This window comes from Puntigrus tetrazona, chromosome 13, assembly GCF_018831695.1.
Source record: "Puntigrus tetrazona isolate hp1 chromosome 13, ASM1883169v1, whole genome shotgun sequence".
NCBI classification, from domain to species: Eukaryota; Metazoa; Chordata; class Actinopteri; order Cypriniformes; family Cyprinidae; genus Puntigrus; species Puntigrus tetrazona.
Window position 1 is genome coordinate 15,848,646 of NC_056711.1, and position 23,174 is coordinate 15,871,819.

Genomic DNA, 23,174 nt, shown 5'->3' on the forward strand with positions numbered 1-23,174 from the left:
TTTTCTATTAAATTAAGGAGACATTTCATGTTTTTGCAAGATGTACAGCGTCTTATAAAACCTATTTGGTTATTACTTTCTCCAAACAAGAAGCCACGATTTTATATAACAAAGTCCATATTAAATAAAGATACAGATGTATTTGAAGAGCAGGCTTTGGGACGTTTACCTTGCTTAGAGAAATATTAGCTTCACTCAGAGATTCAGGAAGCTCTCCAACTTTAAATGAGTGATAAATAAACCGTGCTATTTTTGTATTAAATTCATAGCCTATAACATAGAGCCTGGCACTTTTCCATCCTGATTCATTTTAATTGCCTCCAGTAATTCGTACTTTGAGATAGTATCTCTACTTTTCATTGAAAAGGATTAGAAGTATATATCTATATGTGTTTTTTTTTTTTGTAATACTGCTATACCAAGACGAAACCTTCTTTCGTTTTTATAGGATTATAAATTCCTTTGACATTCCAAGATGAAATACCATCGTCATAGGCCTCACTCGAGAAACAGCTGTATTGTTACTTTGAACAGTGCAGATAGTGACCTAAAAGAAAAAAAAAAAGAAAATGAAAACATTTTCCAGAACTATACTACAAATAACAAAAAAGAAGAAACATGGGAACCACCCTTTCAACCAGCTCACAAGGCTTTTCAAACAAACCTTGCTGTGAAGAGAGACACAAGCTTGTTTCCAAACGCCATTCTTATTCTTCACCAAAAGTCATCACGCCATAAATCAGGCATCTGCAAGGCTCCGCAGTCAGTCTGTTCTTAATACAATGAAAATGTATTTCAAAGTCTAGGCTAGATCTGCAGAAGAATTATATGGTCACTAAGCCAGCACTTGTTAGTAGTCTGCAAAAAAAAAGATAAAAAATTGGGGCAACAATTGAGTAGTGTATTTTAGTAGTTTAGTGTACTCCAGCTCTTTTACTGTGTGTCTTGAAAATTATGAAATCAAACAACGACAGGTCAGGGATGGCTGTCTTAAACCGGTTTTGGAGTGAAGAGCAATGTGCTCTTTCCAATTTCAATTTGCCCGTCTTTGTGTCCAGGTGATCCGGAATTTTCCAAAGAAATCCATTTTCCAAAGAAATTAGAATTTTTTTTGTTTCCTCAGGTATGACAGTAACATGCACATTGCATATTTTTCCACAGTTCTCCGACGGCCAAATTTACAAACACCTTGCACCAGTGCAAACCATATTTTAGGGTTGAAATAGTATTATCGTGATTTACGGTGAAGAATTAATCTGACGTTACTGAGTATGCAGTTACCCTTTTAGAGGCAAAATTTATGGGAGGAGAATAATAAAATAAATCACGTAACATGATTTACTAACGTTTGCGATTGCCAAATTACTGGTGTGTGCATCGTTATTAAATGCCTAAAAAAAAGCACATCTTAAACTATTTTGCGTCAGCGTCACGAGTAGATCACCCATACCTGATGCAAATAAGCATTGGCTCTGCTTATTTGCAACTATGCAAATTTGCACTGTACTTGGTTTATTGTGTTAGTCCATATGCAAATGAGATGTTGCATCTGTGTTCTGTAATTTCGGCATCGTCAGTAAACCAAGTCCTGAATCTTGGTTTCCTTGGCACTGCAAGTAGTCACATAATTATTCAAATGAAGCTTACGATAATTGCTAATATAAAGCCACTACTCTACAGCGCCTACTTGGTCCCTCTTTTTAATAAAACATTATTTATTCCCATGCTGAATTTTCAGCATCATTACTCCAGGCTTCAGTGTAACACAATCTTTCAATGATCATTATAATAATTCTGATTTGCTGCTCAAGAAACATTATTATCAGTGTTTAAAACTGTTGTGCTGTGCAATATTTCTATAGAAACCATGATCTTATTGTCTTCCAACATTTTGAACAAAACTAGTTAAATATGGCCCAGACTGCATTTTATACGGCTTCACTTCAAATAGAGATATACATGGTTTGTTCCGACCGCAGTTTTTTATGTGGTGGAATAATGGATGCAGAGAGCATGAAACCGCCGTGATTCAATTTTGTACAATCAACCATTTTGGTGCTGTGTTGGGTTGCCACTTGATTGCCCAATGTGAAAATTGGCTCCAGAACCAATTTCTTAGAAGTGAGTTGTTGACTTGGTGTTGGGAACATGCCTATGATGCCTTGAAATGCTGTCTAGGTAGGCTGCTTGTGTCAGTGTATATAGCAAGTACATCACCCAAACAAGATTTTTTTTTTACCTGTAGCACTTTCTTTACACAGCTTGCCGTCATCTGAGTACATAGCCGTAGTGGATGATTTTAGGGCTTACCTGCTCATTCTCAAACACATAAATTACTGAGTCCAGACAGCCACTCTTTCAGAGTGAGAGCCCATAAAATTTAACAAGTATCAATTGTCAAGTGTGCGGAGTCTCTTTCTACAGCGTGAGAGGCGCAGAAAGACACCAAAGGCTCAGGCAGGTGAGGGGAGTAGAGCTGCGGGACAATAGGAAGGTCTGTACCCGGGCCAGATAAAAAGTGCCATCATTCCCTTTGATGATTATCTATTACCCCCAGAATGATGTGAGTGGGACCTGCCAGCTTTTCAGCAGCAGTGTAGGTTTACGGTCTACAGATCCCCGTGTCTCAGCTCAGTTACAGCTCTGTGTCTGCGCTGCAACAGGCCCCTGGCTTCAGGATTCCTGCAGGTCAGACGGTTTTACTGAAACAGACATTTAAAGAAAACAGCGCTGGGGGAGGCTGCTTTGAAATGGGCTACTCATAATGGGAAGTACAGTCAACAAAAACATGAAAGCTTTTTAACGAGTGTATCTTTTTTTTGGCACTACCATTCAAAAGTTTGGAGTGAGAAAGTTGTTTTTTTTAGAGTTTGTATTTTGGGGAAAACAACATTGAAACAGTACAAATGTTGTTATTTAAAAAAAGGACTTTTATTTATTAAGTGTTAAGTGTAATTGAGGATTGGAATTGTTACATTTACTGTTAATTCACTGTTAATGCAATTTTACTGTTAACGTTGATAACATTTGTGTTGCTTTTAGAATCCTTTAATTAATAGAAAGTTCAAAGGAACAGCATTTATTTGAGTTATTAGAAATCTTTTGTAAAATAAAAAGTCTTTATTATCACTTTTTATTAATTGAATGCACTCCAATGCTGAAAAAAGTAATAATCGTTTTAAAAATCAATCAATCCCGAATGCTGGAATGGTGTAGTTAATCTTTTTATGAGGATCTAAATATTGCTGACAACATTAAACTGAAGAGAGAAATTTGTTTAATAAGTCAAAGCAGCATTTGCATACTTTGTAAAATAAAAGACATAAGAAGCTTGAATGAATTTCTAAATCATGAAAATGAATTCTCAAATCACTAGATTGAATCTTTCACTCACTTAAATGAATCAGTGAGTCCTTAAAAGGAAATGTTGAATCACTAAAATGAATTGGACTATCAAAAATACTTAAGTTAGAGACATATAAAGAATTTTTTTTTTGCCTAAAGGTGAGTGACTTTGCAATAGGAGGCATTGCTACTTTTAGTAACTCCCTGACACTGCGGTTCAGAAAAAGGTTTGAAATTGTATTCATGCTATGGCATGGTATGTTTTTCTCCTAGCATCTTATTTTTTAGTAGAGAAGGTTTCAGGTCTGTAAACGCGAGATATTTTAAAGCACACTGACGTTATCCAGTTGCAATTTCTGATACATACAGATGACAGAGTTTTGGGCCACGTTCAAAATCTCATCACGTTGTATCTTATCCATCAAACCGAAACCACCACAAACCGAACAAGTAATCTCTGTAAATGGCATGAAACCCAAAACAGCTGGTCTGCAGCTAAAACCGATCCGCTAAACGCGTTGCTTTTGCTTTGCCTTTCCAGTGGCAAGGTGACGCTGACTGTTTTAACTGATGATAGACGGACGATTTCATTTCAAATGAAAATGTTTTTTATTAAAATGGCACTGTTAAATGTCAAGAGTCTAATATATTATCCAATTCCCAGAATTTCCAGTGTCACTGGAAAAGCGAACAGTGTTCCAAAGACGGTTTTCTTTGCGAGGCATTGGGGATTCACTCGAGCCTCTTTCAAGTTTTTCGTTCTATTAGTGGTTAAAATGGCCGGTCAGACAAGTCATGGATATGCTTTCAGTATCTTCACTAATCCATCACAACACCCTTATACAAAACAGGCCTCTTTGAGTGGTTTCTCCGCTCCACATTTCCCCAGGACCATTCGCTGACATCAAACGAAGGATTCCATGTTTACGTTCCCCATGCGAATGCTGGAGAGGCACATTGTTTCAAAGTCTTGGACAATGTTTATCATTTTTCGATCTGTTCGTCTGATCTAATGCGCCCTTCTGGAAAATATCTACCCAAGTTACCAAAGTCTATTAAAACTGAGACACCGCACATGTATCACATGACACGAGAGATGTTTTCATTACACGGTCTCGGTTTGTCTCGTTCCTGAATTTTTTTTTTTTCTTCCCTTGAACTCTATTCAGCGTGCGCCAAGGTGTAAAGATGCACATGGCCCGGGTCGCTCGCGATTGGTGAGATTGCTAACAGCCTTGCCTGACAAAAGCCAAGCTCTGACCAGCGCACGAATACCACATGTGGAAGCTATGTTTTCCTTGCCTTTACCTTAGAATCCTTATTGAATTTTATCATGTTTGCCTAATCGTGTTGCCAGATACTTATCTCCAGTTAATATTCCCTAAAGCTAGCTCTTCGGCGGCATTGCCCTGAAAACAAGGAGCAGTACGCTGGAGTCGCTGTAACTTAGACACGATCGTCCAACGCATATAAAGCTTTTGTTACCCCTGTGAATTTGGGAGGGGAGCTAATGCTTTTACAGTTGTTTTGTGAAAACAATCAGCTCTTTTATATGACGTGGTACTGGGGCCTCCTTTGTTTATATACAGTACTTTATAATTTGGTTATTGTGTACTGAAATCGGATCACATCAGGGTTTGGACAGTTATGAAATATAACACATTGTCTCTCGTAAAAGGAATTCTGGGAACCGACTCAATTTTTTCTGTCAGTGAGTGAACAACGTATGTGGAATTTCGAATGGTACATCAGGAGAGCTGCAACATCTGCCTATATTCTTTCAAATGCGTCGATTTGTTTTTGAAGCGTACTAAATTATCATTATTAAAGGCTTGTTGGGTTTATATAATATATAATATAATTATGCGCACTCAGGCTGCATTCAAAATACTGTAAAAGCAGTAATAAGGTGATATATTATTAATATTCAATGTAACTGTTTTCTGTTTGAAAGTATTTTTATGTAATTTATTCCTGTGATGGCAAAGCTGAATATTCAGCAGCTGTCACTCGAGTCTACAGCATCAAATGATCCTTCAGAAATCGAATGTTGCTGTACAGTAAATTTCGTTTTTTTCTCTGTCCTGCAGTCACGATTACGTCAAAGGGTCTATAACCATCTACATCATCAACTTGCATCGTTCTCGGAAAAAAATCAAGCTGGCCGGGACTTTAAGAAATAAAACTGTTCACCAATACCTTTTACAGCCCTTCGGCACAGATGGACTTCACTCCACGTAAGTCAGTTTTCATCCATGACAGCGATTTACTGAGAAAAGAAACTATTAATACAAAAACATGCTGAATATACTCTATGTAAATATACATTTAATTATGAACTGAGTATTATATCTTGTTGCCTTTATATTATTATATTTCAAGATATCTAATAATAATAATATAAATATATAATAATAATCAAAATATATAACAATAATAATAATAAATAAAAAAAATCTGTTTTATATTAAATATGCTATTTATATCTTTACTACCAGTGAAATGAGATTCCTATTGGTGGATAAGTTCAATATATGTATGTATGTAATGTTATGGTATACTATATTTTACTATATTAATAATGTATAGTAATATTACATTGGTGGAAAAATAAAATATATAATAACAATACTATTGTAATACTACTATTATGCACATTATTATATATTAATAATAATAATAATAATAATTATTATTATTATTAGTTGTCTCAGATCTCTGACCTCAGCTTATTTAAGAATTCAGTTTATGCTTCTGTTCTCGGTTTACTATAATAATCAATGTGGAGATTTGTTGCTTTTCTAAACATATTAACTCAGACGGAACAGATAAATCTGGTTCTCTATAACTGCCTACACACACAGCTGTGCTAACTGTTTTCTGACTAAATATTCAACTCTTCCACAAATGGGGATCCCGTTTCGCCAACACTAACCTAATCATGGAAAGGGCAAAAGAGAGACCTGGGTCATAAAAACACGGTCTGTTCATCCCCTCAAACTCTTAAACGGGATCCGAGGATTACCTTGTGGGCTCTCGCTTACTCGATAAAGCCGAAGTAAACAGGTCTACATCCTTAACCGTGGTGGACGTTTTCTTTTGAATTCTTCAGGTTGAAGCTCTTCTGAATGTGGTTTCGGTTATCGTCTTCGATGTTTTCTATCACGTAAATGCTTCATACGCTGCCAAGTAGATTCTCAGCTAATGTGTTTAAAATGCAACATTTCACCGGTCTTGACAGGTTATTCCTAACGACTTTTTCAAGACATTAGTCACGAACGAAAAACTTCGCAAATGCGATTACCGAAGAAGCGTCCTCGCTCTTCACAAACACCCCATATCGCTCTCCGATATGATTCAGAGGTCGTCTGCGTTCTGCAGAAACACGTCATATCTTTCACTCAAAGTCGACGCAAACACCAGAGAGCGTTCTGTTTTGAGTTTTCCGCTAGAAATAATCCGAAGCCAAGAACAAAACATCAAAACGTCCATTAAACATGGACAATCCAATTGAGTTAGCGTAATAACATTGTCTTGGTTTATTGAAGCTCAATTCAAACTGAGTGTACAGTGAAATGCAGCTTCCTTCGGGGCAGATGTTGGCAATAGTTTTGTCAGCAGCTTTCAGCTTGAATTTCAAGCCGTTTTTGCTCTCCTCTCGGTTTTTTTCCTTGTTTTCTTTTGAGGAATTGTGATCCAGAAGGCCACCTCTGTCTGAGCTTAACGTCTATTATTGGGAGTTAAGCGCGATGCTTTGAAAACACAATGGTGGTGTCGATCAGCGAAACACAAACTCTTTGAATAAGTCTGCGCTTAAATCCCTCCGTCGAGCAGCGGGAGGAAAAACTGAATGGGTAGGATAGAAAGGAGTATTCAGAAGAAGCAGAGAGTAATTGCCAGTTATATCACAGAGGGCAATCTATCATAGACCCGTATGAAAACAAACCCATAATCACGTGTGTTTTGATAGACCCATTCCCACGGTTAATAATCGTAAACCATCCACTTGCCATGCTCGATAATATTTATAGAAATATGACTTCTTCTTGATTCCGAAGAATTTCGAGGGCCTGTAAATCTACTTTATTCACATTAAATGCATTCGTTAGGTTAATTAGTCTAGTCTTCCCTCCTTGTATCGTGTCTGTGGAGTCAGAAATAGCGAAGCATGCAGCGTATTTGTGTCTTCAGAAATGCCCACAGCTCCATATGGGCTGAATCAGTGTGTTCCAGAGCAAATTCAGTGAGTAACATATACAGGCAGACTATAAAGTTACTCATGACACATTCCAATGCTTAACTCCTCTGTAACGCATATGCAGGGAAATTAACTGCTCATTTTGTGGGGTCACACTTAAACACTCTCAGACAGAGTTGCTCTTTTCAAGGATAAATTTTCCCTACAATGTTTGGCCGATCTGTCTTTGTCTGTTTTGAATCATATTTCTGTAATTCAAAATGGAAACAAAGAGAGAAAGGGGTATTCAGAGAGCTGGCTACACTTACTTTACATTTGACAATTTTTCTGTATATGTATTATATAACATAGCGTATGTATACAATTATTGTTATTTTGTTTAAATAATTATTAGGGTTTTTTTTTTTATTAATACTATCCATTATATCATTAAATTGCTCCAAAATGTATATTTGCATGTAAAAATCAAAAAATGTATATGAATAAATTTGGAATAAATGAATCCACAAATATATTTAAAAGAAAACAATTATTTAGAATTTTAATAATAAAAAATATTAATTACTTTGGAGGAAAAAGTCTGGAAAATGACTAAATGTAAATGTAAAAATTATATAAAAGTGTGTGTGTGTGTGTGTGTATATATATATATATATATATATATATATATATATATATATATATATATATATATATGCATCCTAATATTCATTTCTTTATAGACACACCTTTATATATTATTGTTTTATTATTGGAATTTATAAGAACAAAATTATATATAAATCATTTAATGCTACAGGAAAAAAATTGTTTTGAATATTTTAAAAGGAAAACAGTTAATTAAGGTATAATATAATTCCACATATTTAATGTTTTACTGTATTTTTATCCAAAAAAGGTTATAACTTAATAAAATTATTAAAATAAATTTTAAATTAAAATAAATAAATAATACTAATATAATGTATAATTTCTTTTCAATACTTTTTTTTTTTTTAGATTTTAAAGGATTTTTTTTACAGGTTCATTATTTTTACTACTTGGTCTAGTAATATTTAGAAAGGAGAGCAAGTTTCTAAATCAATGCATTCTGTACGACCAGCTCTTTTTTAGGCCTTAAAGGTGGTTTCATGTAGAAGCTGACCTCAACGTTATCTTTTAAATGTAAAACACAGCGGTGTTGAGAACTTCGGAGCTGGAACTTCTCAAAGCAGAGCTACTGTGTGATCACGGCTGATGTTTGTGATCTCTCTGTGCCTCGAAGGGTTTGTCTTTTCAGGTCTTTTCATTTCTCAAACACATACCTACATCTGTAGCCAGAGGTCGTCAGAGCTCCAGAACTATCTGGAGACTTTTAATTCAATTTGAGTTCTATCCAGAGGAAATGCTGATCTTCCTTTCCAGAAGCCCAGAGCGAAACACCGCTGACTGTGTTCTTACATACTTCTGTCTGCTTTGAACTCCTGAGAGTAAATCCTCCCCGGGGGAAAGCTGATTGGGGAGATCAACAATCCCACCTCGCCGGTGCGTCTGATGCGTGCCGTCACACTGTGCTTCAGAAGGGCTTCGGGCCCAAAGCAGACGCAGCTTCCTGATCAGTTCAGTCTGTGGTACCGTAAGATAAGATGAGGCGATGGGTCGGATCATCCAAACATCTGCTGGAAGTGTAGAACTATAGAAATTGGTCAGGACGGCTTTTTTCTTTAAAGTCTTTCCGAACCAATAGTACATGAATGAATGTTTAAACCTTCATCTGTTAGGAAACTGTGGTAATTTCTAATTCGTCTCATAATAAGTAGATATTTTAAAGACTGTTGGTAACCAAACAGTTGACGGTAGCCATTGAATTCCTTAGTATTTTGTTCTATACTACGTCAATGGCTACCATCAACTGTTATGTGGACTGAGAGCAATGACATTGTAATATTGTTTTTTTTTTTTTTTTTCTGTATATGTCACAATGTTTGTCAAGATAACTGTCCCTGGCTGCGCTCAGAATAGGAGACCACCATGTTCATTTTATTTTTTGTAGTAATAAGTATACCAGAAATCAATAAATGACATCTACAATAGTTATGTATATTTTATTTAGCTTTAAATATTTTTCAAATTAAATTTAGTTTTAACAAAACAAACACTTAATAGTCAGGTTATTTTAATATTAATTTATAAGACATGAAAACTTTTATTTAGCAAGGATACATTAAATTGTTCAAAAGTAAACGTAAAGGCATTTAGAATGTTGCAAAAAATATATATGTTTTCAACATTGATGATAATAATAATAATAATTATGTCTTGAGCAGCAAGTTAGCATATTAAAATGATTTCTGAAGGATCATGTGACACTGACGACCGAAGTAACCATGCTGAAAGATTCAGATTTCTATAAATAAATGACTTTTTAAAAACTATATAAAAAATGTCTTTGGGACATTAACATCTTTACAGCATTTATGATCAAATAAATGCAATCTTGGTACAGTTGTGTGTGGCATGGAACTCTTCCAAACACTAAAATCAGGATGTTTTCTATAATGCTGATAATGCAGCTGCAGCGCCCCCTAGCGCGGGATCAGAGAGCTTATTATTATTAGAGACCTCCTTTACGCTTGGTGTAACTGGGTCCTAAAACCAGCTCCTTTTGTCTACAGTTAAGCTTTGACTGATATTTGGTTAACTTCTTCATATATCAGAAAGCCCATTACAGTGCTCGTTTTCGATACAAAACAGTTAGCATGCTAACACGCGTCCCGTTGCTCCGCAGGTCCGTGCAGCTGAACGGAGAGCCTTTGCGGATGGTGGACAACGAGACGTTCCCCGAGCTCAAGCCACGGACACTCAGGGCAGGAAGAACGATAGCCATGCCACCTGTATCCATCGGCTTCTACGTCATCAAGAACATCAATGCCTACGCCTGCCGCAGATAACACACACCGACCGACCGACCTCAGACCATCCTCATGGCCATAAGCCCACAGAGACGTGGAAAAGACTCCTCGGTCCAAAGCAAGGGTTGCACTGAACGCTTCCAACAACATTTCTCCTCTATTTTGTAACCACGAGAAAAGCTCGACTCGTGGAAAGTGAATGTATTTCGGTTGCCCTCTCGCGCTTTTTTTCCGCGGCTTTCGGGTTGCAGGGGTGTAATGAAGCCTGCTTCACGGAGAGATCCGTAAAACGACGTCGAAGAACAGCGTAAGCTACGAACGGTTCGGACGCGCTGCGGCGATCACGAAGCGGACCGATCAGAATCTGAAAATCTGCGCGGTGGGTTTGAACATGGCGGCACAGATACGACAGCGCCGCCTTCTCACTGGTGGCTAGAAACGTTATCGGATTAGCCGAAATATTCGAACGATGAAAAGGCGCAGGACGCAAGCGACAGCCGTTTTAATTCTGTGGGTGCAGATTCTGTGTGGGCCTGTCTGTCAGCTTAATGTGATTTAGCCGAGTAGGACGTCTTCCCGGATCAACGTCCTCGTTGGTTCTTAAACAGCATTCCAGCTTGACAGCCAATCAGATTTTAAGGGTTAGATTTAAGGGGCTTGAATGTTGTCTTTTCAACCAATCATTTTAGAGGTGGCTTACGCTTAGGGCCGCGGGTCTTAGAACTATGATTGCTTGCTGGAAATGTTGTTTCAGGAGCACGGAAAGAGGTCAATCCTGCTAAATCACGTCGTACAAATAACAGTTTGATCTGAATTACATCTCTCCTGTGTACTTTTTTGGACTCTAAAGCCTCTCAAAAGGCACGGGGGCCAGATCTTGATCCGTAATCTTACTTTTTCATCGCGGGACGGTAAATACGAACCTCCTATTTAAAGCCGTCTTTAAAACTTTTAACACTGACCCATGTCCTGAAAAACAGCTTGCGGTCTTGGATTCTCTTTCTGAGGTTTTTTGGGGGGTTTTTTTCGGTTCAGTTGCTGCTTTACGATTTCAAACTGTACGACGATGAAGGTACTACGGGAAGATATATAGATATTCGCTAAAGAGTCCTTACGTTTTATTTGCTAAATTAGAGAGAATAAACACAACATCTTCTTTTTGCAATCTTGAGAAATACAGCTTTATATTTATAATGTTTACATGTTTGATTTCCCGTTGTAGCTCAGACTCTTTTGAAGCTGAAAAGGAAAGAGTAGGGAGTTTTTGAAGGCATCGTTTTGCTTTATGAAGAACCGTGTAGCTCAGGAAATTAGCTTGTCCGTGTCCAAAGCATTTTTTTTTATTTTCGCTATAACATTGTGAACCTGAGCTTAGTTAGCCAGATTTCTTCTGCTATATTAACACTACCTTACTGGGTGTTGATACTGGGGTCCTAGAAGGTGTTAGACAATTAAGCGACACTTAAAATATTTGAATAGACAATATTTCAAGTGGTATTTATATTTTTCAGCGATTCATTACACAAAAATAAATAATTATTAAATTAGTCAAATTATTTAAAAAGTAATTGCAAAAATGGCGATTATCGTACATTCTAAAAAAAATACCATTTAGTTATATATTTTCATGAAGTGTTGTGCATATAGTTTTAGGGCCTCTATAAATCCCATGTACAGCGATTCATTTTTGCTGCTAGCTGCCTTATTAAAATTAAGCATGTTGAGAGACTAATTTTTTTTGTACAGGTACAAACCTTTTTTTATAATAATAAATGTACATACAGTTGTTTTTTTTGATTTAAACCGTGTGCTTCCTTGCTCTATAAATATTATTTATATAAATGTATGTGTGTGTTTATGGTTGTGTGTGTGAGTGTTTATGTGTGTATAAAAACAGTTGACTTTCGTCCACATTGGCAGATAACTATATTGTACTTTTTGTAAATCATACAGCAGAGATTGAAGCTGCCCTTTGAATTTCAAATGTATTGAGTTGCTCACAGTATGCACACTTGTGTATCGCGGTGTTTTACATTGTATATGCTTTGGTCACTTACTCGCAATGCAAAAAAAGTAAAGAAATAAAGAAAAAAAATGACAGAATTCATACGTGAATTCTGTAAAAAGTCTCCCTCCCTCTCCTCGGGCTCGGTCATGATAGAGTTAGATTTTCCAGGGTCAATAATTCTGTCATCATCGTGATATTTCCTTAGACTTGGAAGATTCTGTTGTGAGTTTAAAGATATATAGGGTCTTAAATTTGTACAATGACACTTTCACAAGCTATTTTCCTCCTTGAATGTGTTTATTGCAAATTTAGAGTTGTTAATATTTTTTCAGTTAAAGAGCATTATTTTATTATGGAAATGGTTGTCTGAATATTATTTTTGTCAAAATATATAAATAAAATAATAGTAAAAATGTTTATTGAAGATCTTGTTTTTGACTTGTCATTTACAATTCTGATGTATTGAATATTCAAAGCGCACAAGCTATTTTGTATTATATATTAATTTGTCAATTTGTCATCTATAATGCATCAATTTTGGTTTCACATTTTATTTGGTTTAAGGCAAAACTTACACTATTTCACATTTTATCATTTACTGCAATGTAAGTTAAAATGAGTGACTACTTTAATGGTTCTTCTTATCTACGTTTCTGTAACTTATACTTATTAATTTCTTACGTAATTTTACAAACAAACAAAAATGCCAAGAAAGCTATTTTTATTAGATTTTTAAGGCTATGGTTAGTGACATCTCTGATGGCCTTTGTGTACAAAATTTCAGTAAATTAAACGTATTCTTAATACATAATTTTAACAATAATTTTAAACCTGAAATAAGATAATATTGTAATTGCTTTGATATTTAACAAAGATTCTGAGAACTTTTTTCGTTTTGTATTTAATTTTTTGCGTAAGCCAGTGAGTACTTTGATCTAAATTTGATTAAGGTAAAGGCCTGCTGGCTCTTGTCAGACTTTTCCGCTCTTGATCAAGTGTGAATGAACGTCTGTTTACGAATCGTGGTTTTTTTAGCTATCGAAAAGGATCAGAGATCAGAGCAAGTTCCATTCGTCTATTACAGTACAAATATTAAAAGAAAACCGAACAATATACGGTATGATTCTTTACGAGAATGCGCTTAGTATTCCAGCACGTGTTCGGGAGCGCGCGTTCAGGATAAAAGCACGCTAAGAGCTCAGTGATTTATACGAGAGCCTGAACGCAAAGAAGTACAGAAATAAATTGTGACAGTGCGCTGCAACTGGTAACCCAAGACCGAGAGCTTTATGTCCCATCAGGTCAGGGGGAGAAGATCAACTCGCTAGTCTTCAAAGGCCCGGCAGGGTCCTCATCCCAGCGCTGGAGGGTTCACAAAGGGAAGGAGCCGGTTTGCAGCATGTACACCAGCAGATGTTCCCTTTCCAAGCAGCTGGGACAAGACTTTGTTGAGGAACGAGAGCGAACGGCGGTGTCAGAACAATCATGTGCAGCACTAAGTGATGAGAACCATTTGCACCTGAATGAGACTCAGATTTAGATAAAGGGGATTTTGATCTCTTCTCATCAAAGCTGATCCAAGACATGTTTTAAATCATGCAGCCATGTAGATGCGTTATGTATGTGGAGCAAACTAAAATATGTGGCCTCGACAGTGAATATGCTACCTAATAAGCGCACTAAAGTGCGTCAAAAAATAACATTGCGTTATAAAACAAAAGATGTCTGTAGTTCACATGTGGTTCGTCTTAAAAGACTCAACGCGGCTCGCTCATAAACAGAATCCAGACTCGTTCACACTTGGTCACAAAGTCGTGACGCAGCAGGCCTTTACGTATTTACGCGTGACATGCAAATGAATTCTCTTCTTAAATACGAAGAGGTCAAAGAACAAAGTAATGAGTTACTCCAAAAATACCACAAACATCGTACAGTATAAATGAAAACGAGTTGCTTTTTGACGAAAACGTTACTCGCTTGTTTGGCAATGTACTGAAATTGGTAGTTTTTTATGTTTCTAATCTCATTGTGAGTGACTATCTTTGGGTTGTTTGCCTACTTGAAAGAACTTCATTCATTTGTGTTTCCTGATAGGCCTACATAAAAATCTGGTTCTGAACCTTTATTTTCTTTACGTTGATCCAGACACGTAGTGTCATTCAGGGCAGATAGGATGGATAGTACGCACACTGGGATGCAGGGCTAGTCTTAACCGGATGCTGGTAGGGACTAACATCTAAAAAAAATCTGCACCCAAATATTAAAAAATGTAGACTTCATGATCTAAGATCTTCGCAGTGTCTAACTTTGATTAATGTACAGCTCAAGTAAACGAATAAATAAACTGAATCATTTTTGTCTTAGTTAAATATAAAATCAAATGAAATTTCAAACCAAGATTAATTTGTTTGAACTGCATTAAGAGTTCAAATGCAAAGTCCAGCCTATTTTTTCTTAGTTTTGTTTTAAACTAGCATTTCTTTCTGTATATGTATCTACGCAAGTGGGTTGAGGCTGGGATTCAGCCTTCACTCGGTACTGTTATCTCACTTTTGACCAAGATGGCATTGGAACTATTCAGTTATTTCCAGAGAATATATTTAGCCCGTTTACAAAAGAGAATTGCGTGTTTAAAAACGAACAGCCATATGACAATTAGGGAAAATAAAGAAATAAATCGAAAGATGTCCTGACTGACTTGCTGCAAGCATTGGTTTAATTACGAATGTGCGCGATCCTGGTGAAGCGAGCAGGTAGGTCCTTGTCATCTGATCAAAGCTGACAATCAGCATCGTGGATTCATATACAGACATAACGAAGTGTGACGTTTCTTTCTCTGTGTGTTCTGTGGACTGGAGCTCTGCGAAGAGTCAAACTACCTTTGCGTGACTTCCCTAGCTTTGCCATGCACACTGTAACCAAACCCAGCGTGAAAATGTTTATACTTTTGACCCTATTTGGAGTAGCCAGAACCCATCCCCCTCAAACCAACATGGTGGATTTCTTGGTGTTTATACTATGCATAAGCCAATTACATAGAGGGTTAAAGTTAATACAATGTTAAATTCTTACATGTGTGTGTCACACACTGAACAAAGGAAAGGTCAAAGCACCAATATATTTATTTAGAATTCCATACGGGAAGAAAGAAAGAGAGAAAAAGAAAGCAGCTTTGTTTTATACATCATCAATATATAACTTGCATTTATATTTTGCTTGCTCTTTTTTCCACTTGTGCAAACTTTTTTTTCTCTTTATGTTGAAAGAAAGTAGGAGATTTTTTTTACTGTGTATATATATGTGTGTGTGTGTGTGTGTGTGTGTGTGTGTGTGTGTGTGTGTGTATATATATATATATATATATATATATATATATGTATGTATGTCAAATTATATGTATGTATATATATGTATGTGTATATATATATATATGTGTATATATATGCTAGGCCTACATTGTGTTTGATAGCTATGTAGAAAATAGCAGCTGTTGAAAATGAATAAAACAAAGATTACAAATATTTTACATTTGGTTTTCAGTCTTTCTTGAACTGTAGTAGATGCAGTAACTCCACTTAACTTGATACAGTTTCAAACTAGGCTATTTTATTTTATTTTATTTCAAGTACGAAAGAAAGAAGGAGCCTGAATGAGTTTATCATAGGAATAGTGAAGGAGTCACGCGCTTGAGATCCGCCGCGCATGATCTGAATTCCAGACGTGTCGCGCGCTCGCAGCTGATCATCGAATCACGTGACTCGCGCGCGCGCACGCGCACACACGCATCGCGGAAGCTCCGCCGTAGTTCGCAGTTGGCAAACTGTTTGTTATTCTGTGATTCACAAACTGGATCAGGATTCGTGCGCGATGGTGCTCTACTGTTCTAGAAGTGAACCTTAAAATAGTAAGTTTGCGTTAATAAAGCACAAGTAACGTTAGGCTGGAAGGTGCACAAAGTTCTTATGTCTTTCTGTGAATTAAGCGTCGGGTCGTGAGGAAACGAGAGATGCGACCACAGTGTCGTCTTCTTGGGTATTATGTGCCTGTCTGTATTGTGTTTTTTTTAAGGAACAGTTCCTAATGAAAATACTACGGAAGTAATTTAAAATTCTTGCTTTTAAGTTCTTTTGGTGTCTTACAGGAGGGTCATCCCCATTAGGATTCATGCTGGCCCTTTAATAACTAAGATGCACATATTATAATGTGTGAAATATAGTATTACATTACAAATGATTAGGTTATTATTTAGGACAGGTAAAGAGTTTTTTTTTTTCCTTTTTGGCTTTTTATGCGACTCTGTTTAAATGAAACCCTCTTATAATTAAAACAGTGTAACTAGGATGAACTCTTCTTCTATTAATTGCATGTGTGTTGAGGTAAAATGAAGTGTCTTCTGGTGGCCAATGAGAGTGCAGAGGTTCTGTTCTACTGGACTGACACTGAGTTCGAGCAGAAGACTCAGGAGCAGTATGGAGTTTCCCAGGAGGAAGGAGAACGAGTGAGATCCGTGTTCAAAATGAATGCTCTTTGACTTAAAAGAGATATTTAAATATATATAAATATCATTATTTTACCATATATTATGATATATGTGATAATTATTATTTCATAATATTAATATTATTGTTATTTTGAGTATGCATACATGCATGTAACTTATATTGAATATTGATCGGTTATTAATATTGTTTTTCATGTGTTCTCAGCTGCCTGCGTTTGAAGACAGCATTAACACTCTCTTCGCACCCATCATCATCTCCTGTAGCACCATGGTGGACCGACTCGGGGACAATTACACTTCCTTCAGCACAGAAAACAATCATATCTATGTTCTGCATCAGGTAATGAGACAGCAGAATGAAAGTCATCTGATCAAACACTAATAACATCCACGTGTCTTGTTATGAACAGACAACACTCAATCAATAAATAAATAAAAATTAAATATATCTATAAAAATAAATAAATAAAAAAAAAAAAAAAAATATATATATATATATATATATATATATATATATATATATATATATATATATATATATATATATATTCCCCTTTTTAAGGACATAGTTTAAGCCTACTCCTACACTAAAATGTAAATCTGACCTATTTTAGCTAAATGAAACTTGAAATGAAACTCAGAAGTTAAAACATGTCAGTGTTTTAAGATGCACACCAATAATGCTTTTTTTTCTAAGGCATGTTTAAAAAAAAAAAAAAAAAAAGTGTCTTAACTGAACTATGGTCTAATCCTGGTTTAGGCCGCGTCTATGAACCCGAGCCTATATGTATTTTTCAAACTCGTAACATTCCCCAACTTTTCAAATTATTCAAATCACTAACATGCTGATGCTGCTCTCTGTCACGCAGTTTGATGAATGTCTGTACATCGCCGTGAATGGAGACGGAGATGAGACCGAAGACGATTTGAAGAGAAAGATCTATGTGATAAAGAAACTCACAGAAATCATGTTTGGCATGGTGACGTGCAGTGGTGCCCTCTTGAGGAAAGAGTGAGAACTGCATTTTCAAGATTTTAGTATTTTGCATTACTTTATTCCTATTATTATTGGTTTACACCAAAGACTGCAGCAATAGCCATTGCACTGAAATGTAAGGAAATCTGAAATATGTTTAATGGACTTTTTGTTTTGTCAGATTGCGCCCTCAAGACACAGAGCAAAGGAACCGCTTGTGGATGAAGCTACGAAGCCTCTTGGAAACGTACAGCCACTTAAGGGTCAACGATCAAAGCTTTTTAGTGGAGGTGTGCGCAAGTGCTGTTTTTTTAGTCAGCTGCATGCTAGTTTTAGTTTTAGATAATGCACGATACGTCCTCTGCCTCTGTTCAGGCGGTGGAGAGGTTGATCCACCCGACCCTTTGTGAGCAGTGCATTGAGTTTTTGGAGCGTCGTCTGGTGCAGCAGATCAACAGCAACATGGATAGAATGGGAGAGGAGGTGCTACACGCTTTCATACTGGTGAACACCAAACTGCTGGCCTTCTACTCCAGGTACAGCAAACGCTGATTAAGACCGTGATTTTTGACCACAGCTTCCAAAGAGAACTTTGAAGTGATCTATTTCTTTTTTTTTTTGTGCAGTCGAAATGCCAGCAGTCTGCACACCTCTGATCTCCTGGCTCTGATCATCCTGGTGCAAGATCTCTATCCCAGCAAAATCGACCTAGATGACACATCTGAGGTTTGATATCTTCTCAGTTGTTGTTTTGTTTTTCTTCACGAAGGTCTACACAGAAATGTTTTCTGTGTGCTTAGGAGTTAGAGAGCAGTTCAGTCCCTGATGTTTTCTACACACCTGAGCCCTCTCCTCCTGAACGGGAATCAGGTAACAAAAATGCATAAACTTTGTATCTACTGCAGTGACATTCAGATCGGTTTTCTAAAATACTGAAAGGCTCTAGGAGTGATTGGTGTTTTATACTTAGAATCTGCATGTGTGATTTTTTTTTTTTTTTGATACATAGTGCGACCAAGAGGTGACAGTCCTCCTGTCTTCCAGTTTGTAGATCCTGACGTTCAGGTGAACTAAATGTTTTTTCATCACTGTAATGTGGTCTGTTTATGTTCTGAACTTTGTCAGTATCTTAAAACTTTTGTTCGACAAAGAATCTTGAAAAAAAAAAAGAATTGGAATGATAGTTGGCAGTTAGAATGATTTCTGATAAAAAATAGTACTTTCAAGCTAAACTATCTTCTATAAAATAATTAAAATGAAAGAAATGTAAGACCATTGTTTGTTTTTTTTGCTATATCTAAATATATATAAAACATTTAATAAACATAAATCATATCAAATATAATGTAGCACAACTGCACAACTTTTCAAATGCTACTACTACTACTACTACTACTACTACTAATAATAATCTATATATATATATATATATATATATATATATATATATATATATATATATATATATATATATATATAGATATAGATATATATATATATATATATATATATATATATATATATATAGACAGATAGATAGATAGATAGATAGATAGATGGATATAGAGAGAGAGAGAGAGAGAGGGAAGCACCTTAAGAATGTTTACTTGCAGATTGTAAGTATAAGAAGTGCAGTGCAGAGTTATATGTGTATATATAGAGAGAGATCAAATAAATGCAGCAATAAAACATAACTCATATCAACCATTCAAGCTTTTGAACGATAGTGTATGATGTGTAATTATAGAGGAGTTTCTCATATATTCAAGATCTTATGATTTTAGATGGCCGAAGACAGTCTGCAAACTCTTGAAGCTCCAACCCCTGACCTTTCAGCCCCATTCAGGGTATTCCTGGAAACCAAAGAGTGTCCCATGATGCCTCACTCCATGTATTGCCTACCTCTCTGGCCTGGAATAACTCTAGTGCTGCTCACCAAGGTAACAGTCTTTCATTAGCTTCAAACAACTACAAAATGGCCCTCATGTGCCCTGCTCACTTCAAAGCCCCCACTAAAGGAATAAGGATGATCACCTTGATTTGAAAAATGCCTGTGAGCAGTTCAATACACAACACACGTATCGTTACACCCATAATACATAAGCTGTTTTTGCTTCTTGAAGCACGAGATGCTCTTTAAATCATGCCGAATAACATGATTACGTAGGTCTTCCATAAATGTATTGAGTTGACAGCTCATTTTTCCGTTTTATTTACCCAACAGATACCCAACAGTCATGTGGCAGTATCTTTTTTCTACATCCTGGAAGCTTTTGTGAAGTTAGAGAAGAGGTTGTGTGAGGGACATGAAGGGGCCGCAGCCATGCGGGGTCAGCCCTCTGTCCAGGAGCAGCGGAGCAGACTGGAGAAGTTAATCAAAAGCTGTGCCAGTATGGACGTTCAGGTCACACTCGATCAGTTCCACACTGTCAAATCTACTTTACAGTGTCTAAAAATTAAGGATGGTATTTAAATTTAAATACTTAAAATGTAATAGTTTTTCTACATGTGTCTGATTATACAAGTATAATTATGCTAATTATAGTATAAGTAAAATTTATATTTATATCCATTCATTAAATGTATTAAATTCAAGAATTGGGGATAATTAGTTTTTAATTTATTGGTACGTCACGTACATTCCCATTAATTAAAAGCACCCTCCATAAATTAAGACCTGTTTCAGAAATGTATTGGTCAGAAACCCTGTAGTTATAATGGCATGTTTTTAAAAACTCAACTCTTTATTTATATATTCAGACCTCCCAACTCCAAAATGCATGGACAGACTTCAAGAACAAGGCGTTCAGCAGATCAGGATCTGGATTCACAAGAGAGTGAGTGCTGTTCTCTTTATTAATAAACGTTAAAAACTCGATACAGGCTGAATTCGCTCATTTAATCTAGGATAAAGTCAAAAGTGACTCAAAACTCTTTTTATTTGTTGCGTTGCAGTTTGCTGACCTTGTGTCGAAACATGAAGACTCAACTGTGTGGAGTGTATAGGCTGTTTTTTGCAGCTGAGTGCATGGGCAGCAGTCAGCGATTGGCTCCTCATCTGCAAGAACGAGCGCTGAGCATGGTCCAGTATGTCTGAACATACACTTCAACAGTACTGATGGATACTTATTTTAATGTGCCTTAATATTAAATCACCGTTCTTTTACATTTGTTGCAGAGAGAAGTTAATGGACTGGAAGGATTTTCTGCTGGTGAAAAGCAAAAGAAATATCACAATGGTATCATATCCTTTTTGAGTGTTTTGCTTCAGTCCCCCCCTTCAGTCTTTTTAGATGTGTTGTACTTGCACTTCAGTCTTGAGTCATTCTTCTTTTGTCATATGATATTGTTGTAATCTTTAACCATGATCTCACATATCTAGAACAATACCCCGGTCTCATCCACTTTATCTACGTGGACCGTTTAGATGGTCAGATGATTGCACCCTCCCTAAACGTGACAGATCGCACTGTCTCTGAGCTCGGAAAGGGGCCTCTAGCTGACTTCATAAAGAACAAGGTGTTTTTGTGCTTATAGCCCATCTGTCTGTCTGTCTGTCTGTCTGTCTGTCTGTCTGTCTGTCTGTCTGTCTGTCTGTCTGTGTGTGTGTGTGTGTGTGTGTGTGTGTGTGTGTGTGTGTGTGTGTGTGTGTGTGTGTGTGTAAAGAAATCAGCATACTAGAACGATTTTTGAATGATCATGTAAATCTGATGACTTGAGTAACAATGAAAATTCTGAAATGCTGAATAATAAATGATTAAAACTATACGCAATTGTAAATTACAATCCTATTTTTGTTGTTGTTTGTTGTTTTTACCATTTCTACCATATTTTTAATCGAATAACTGCAGTTTCTTTTAAAAGAGATTTTCAAAACATTGAATTCATTCACAAGGGATTTCATTAGTTTACTGTTTATATACGATTCTCGTCATGAATCTGCACAGGTTTGGAGCCTTGTTGCAAAAGCACAGCGGTACCTGCAAAAGGGTTACACCACCGTGACGCTCCGGGATGGCGATTACTTCTACTGTTACTTCCTGTGGTTTGAAAATGAAACGGTAAATGGCCGCTTGCGTCATCTATACAGTTCCTATAATACGTGTAGTGACAGTTACATGGTCATTGTTGATAGGGTTTAAATATGTGGACTTTTATATTTATATATAAACAGTTTAAATAATTTATATATTCATAGTTTGCAGCAGCTATCATCTACAACTACAGCAGTTACCAAACAATTCAGCATCATCATGCTAAAAATCTTCAGGGTTGCCATGATTTGTTTTTTTTGTTTTTTTTACAGGGTTACAAACTGGAAGTGATAGACATACCCAGCTCCTCAGATGATGCCGCACCAGTAGGAATGCTCACCTGTGATTATTACAGGTATGGCATGGGGTAACAACGACTTCTGATTTTTTTTTATCAGAAAAAAAAAATTACAAAGCAATGAGTAAAATGTTGGATTTTTATTTCTTTCTCAAAAATTTTTATATAAAACTTTTATACAGTGCAGATAATACGAACCCTAACTCTTATTCTAGACATACTACATGACACCTGCTGAAGTTTCTTAAACGAATTCGTGTATTTTATATTTACTCTGCTTTGATTGTGTGACAGGAAGCTGCTGCGGTATTACAGCAAAAAACATCAAAATGAGGTGGTGAAGTGTTATGAACTGTTCACTGTGCATCTGGGTGTGATCCCCAATGAATATATTCTTCAGCACTGCAGTCAGCTGGCCCGTAAGCTGTGGGAGCCCACCCGTATCCCGCTCTTGTGACCAACATGGCCCTCAAAGGATTATGCTCCATACAGCCGTGTTCACATTATTTATGATCTGTAATCTATGTGGAGAGTTTTTTTTATTACAGATAAGGTAACTGCAAGAAATATTGTCAGGTAGCCAAACACTGCACTTCTTATACTTACAATCTGCAAGGAAACATTCTTAAGGTGCTTCTAATTCAGAAATGTGTCTGCTATTAACAGATTATTTTAAAGGCAGCAGCTCCTTTTAAAGATGGTACTGCCCAGATTTTATCGGGTATCTGGCTCAACAATGTTAGCAGATATACAAAACTGTATTTAAATAAAATAATCTAAATATATAAATAAATAGATATATATATAATAATATATAAATAAGTCTAGAGGACTGACTTTCATAATTATTGACTGTTTTTATCAGTATTTACTCAGTGACAACAAAACGTATAAATAAATTGCCCCCTCTCAAAAAAAAATGC

General features: G+C 36.3%; 2 protein-coding genes across 5 annotated transcripts in view; both read left to right on the top strand.

Annotated features, from left to right (window-relative positions):
- The window catches only part of hpse2 (heparanase 2), a 64,030-nt gene extending 51,213 nt beyond the window's left edge, over nt 1–12,817 (top strand). For both annotated transcript variants that reach the window (XM_043254639.1, XM_043254640.1), the window contains exons 11-12: nt 5,436–5,582; nt 10,311–12,817. In XM_043254639.1, coding sequence (XP_043110574.1) covers nt 5,436–5,582; nt 10,311–10,473 — 310 coding nt within the window. In that variant the 3' untranslated portion in view covers nt 10,474–12,817. The remainder of the gene's footprint in view (nt 1–5,435; nt 5,583–10,310) is intronic.
- A 3,376-nt stretch (nt 12,818–16,193) lies between these two features.
- On the top strand, nt 16,194–23,171 carry hps1 (HPS1 biogenesis of lysosomal organelles complex 3 subunit 1). 3 transcript variants are annotated; one of them, XM_043255686.1, is made up of 18 exons: nt 16,194–16,346; nt 16,819–16,940; nt 17,149–17,283; nt 17,813–17,955; nt 18,101–18,209; nt 18,295–18,455; nt 18,546–18,645; nt 18,720–18,789; nt 18,929–18,984; nt 19,704–19,859; nt 20,144–20,323; nt 20,680–20,756; nt 20,875–21,006; nt 21,098–21,163; nt 21,294–21,438; nt 21,867–21,980; nt 22,226–22,308; nt 22,546–23,171. In XM_043255686.1, the coding sequence occupies exons 2-18, from the start codon at nt 16,824–16,826 to the stop codon at nt 22,706–22,708; spliced, it is 2,007 nt and encodes a 668-aa protein (XP_043111621.1). In that variant the 5' UTR covers nt 16,194–16,346; nt 16,819–16,823; the 3' UTR covers nt 22,709–23,171. The 3 variants fall into 3 exon arrangements, 1 of the variants encoding a protein (XP_043111621.1); XR_006252368.1 differs by lacking the exons at nt 22,226–22,308; nt 22,546–23,171 and having other exon boundaries at nt 21,098–21,158; nt 21,302–21,438; XR_006252369.1 differs by lacking the exons at nt 21,294–21,438; nt 21,867–21,980; nt 22,226–22,308; nt 22,546–23,171 and having other exon boundaries at nt 20,144–20,384; nt 21,098–21,158.
- Nucleotides 23,172–23,174: the final 3 nt, after the last annotated feature.

Excerpts from the sequence above, each read along its gene's own strand:
- hps1 (XM_043255686.1), top strand. The coding sequence starts at position 16,824 with ATGAAGTGTCTTCTGGTGGCCAATGAGAGTGCAGAGGTTCTGTTCTAC. Across the intron at positions 16,941-17,148 it reads CCCAGGAGGAAGGAGAACGA|CTGCCTGCGTTTGAAGACAG; the intron begins GTGAGATCCGTG and ends ATGTGTTCTCAG. Across the intron at positions 22,309-22,545 it reads CTCACCTGTGATTATTACAG|GAAGCTGCTGCGGTATTACA; the intron begins GTATGGCATGGG and ends ATTGTGTGACAG.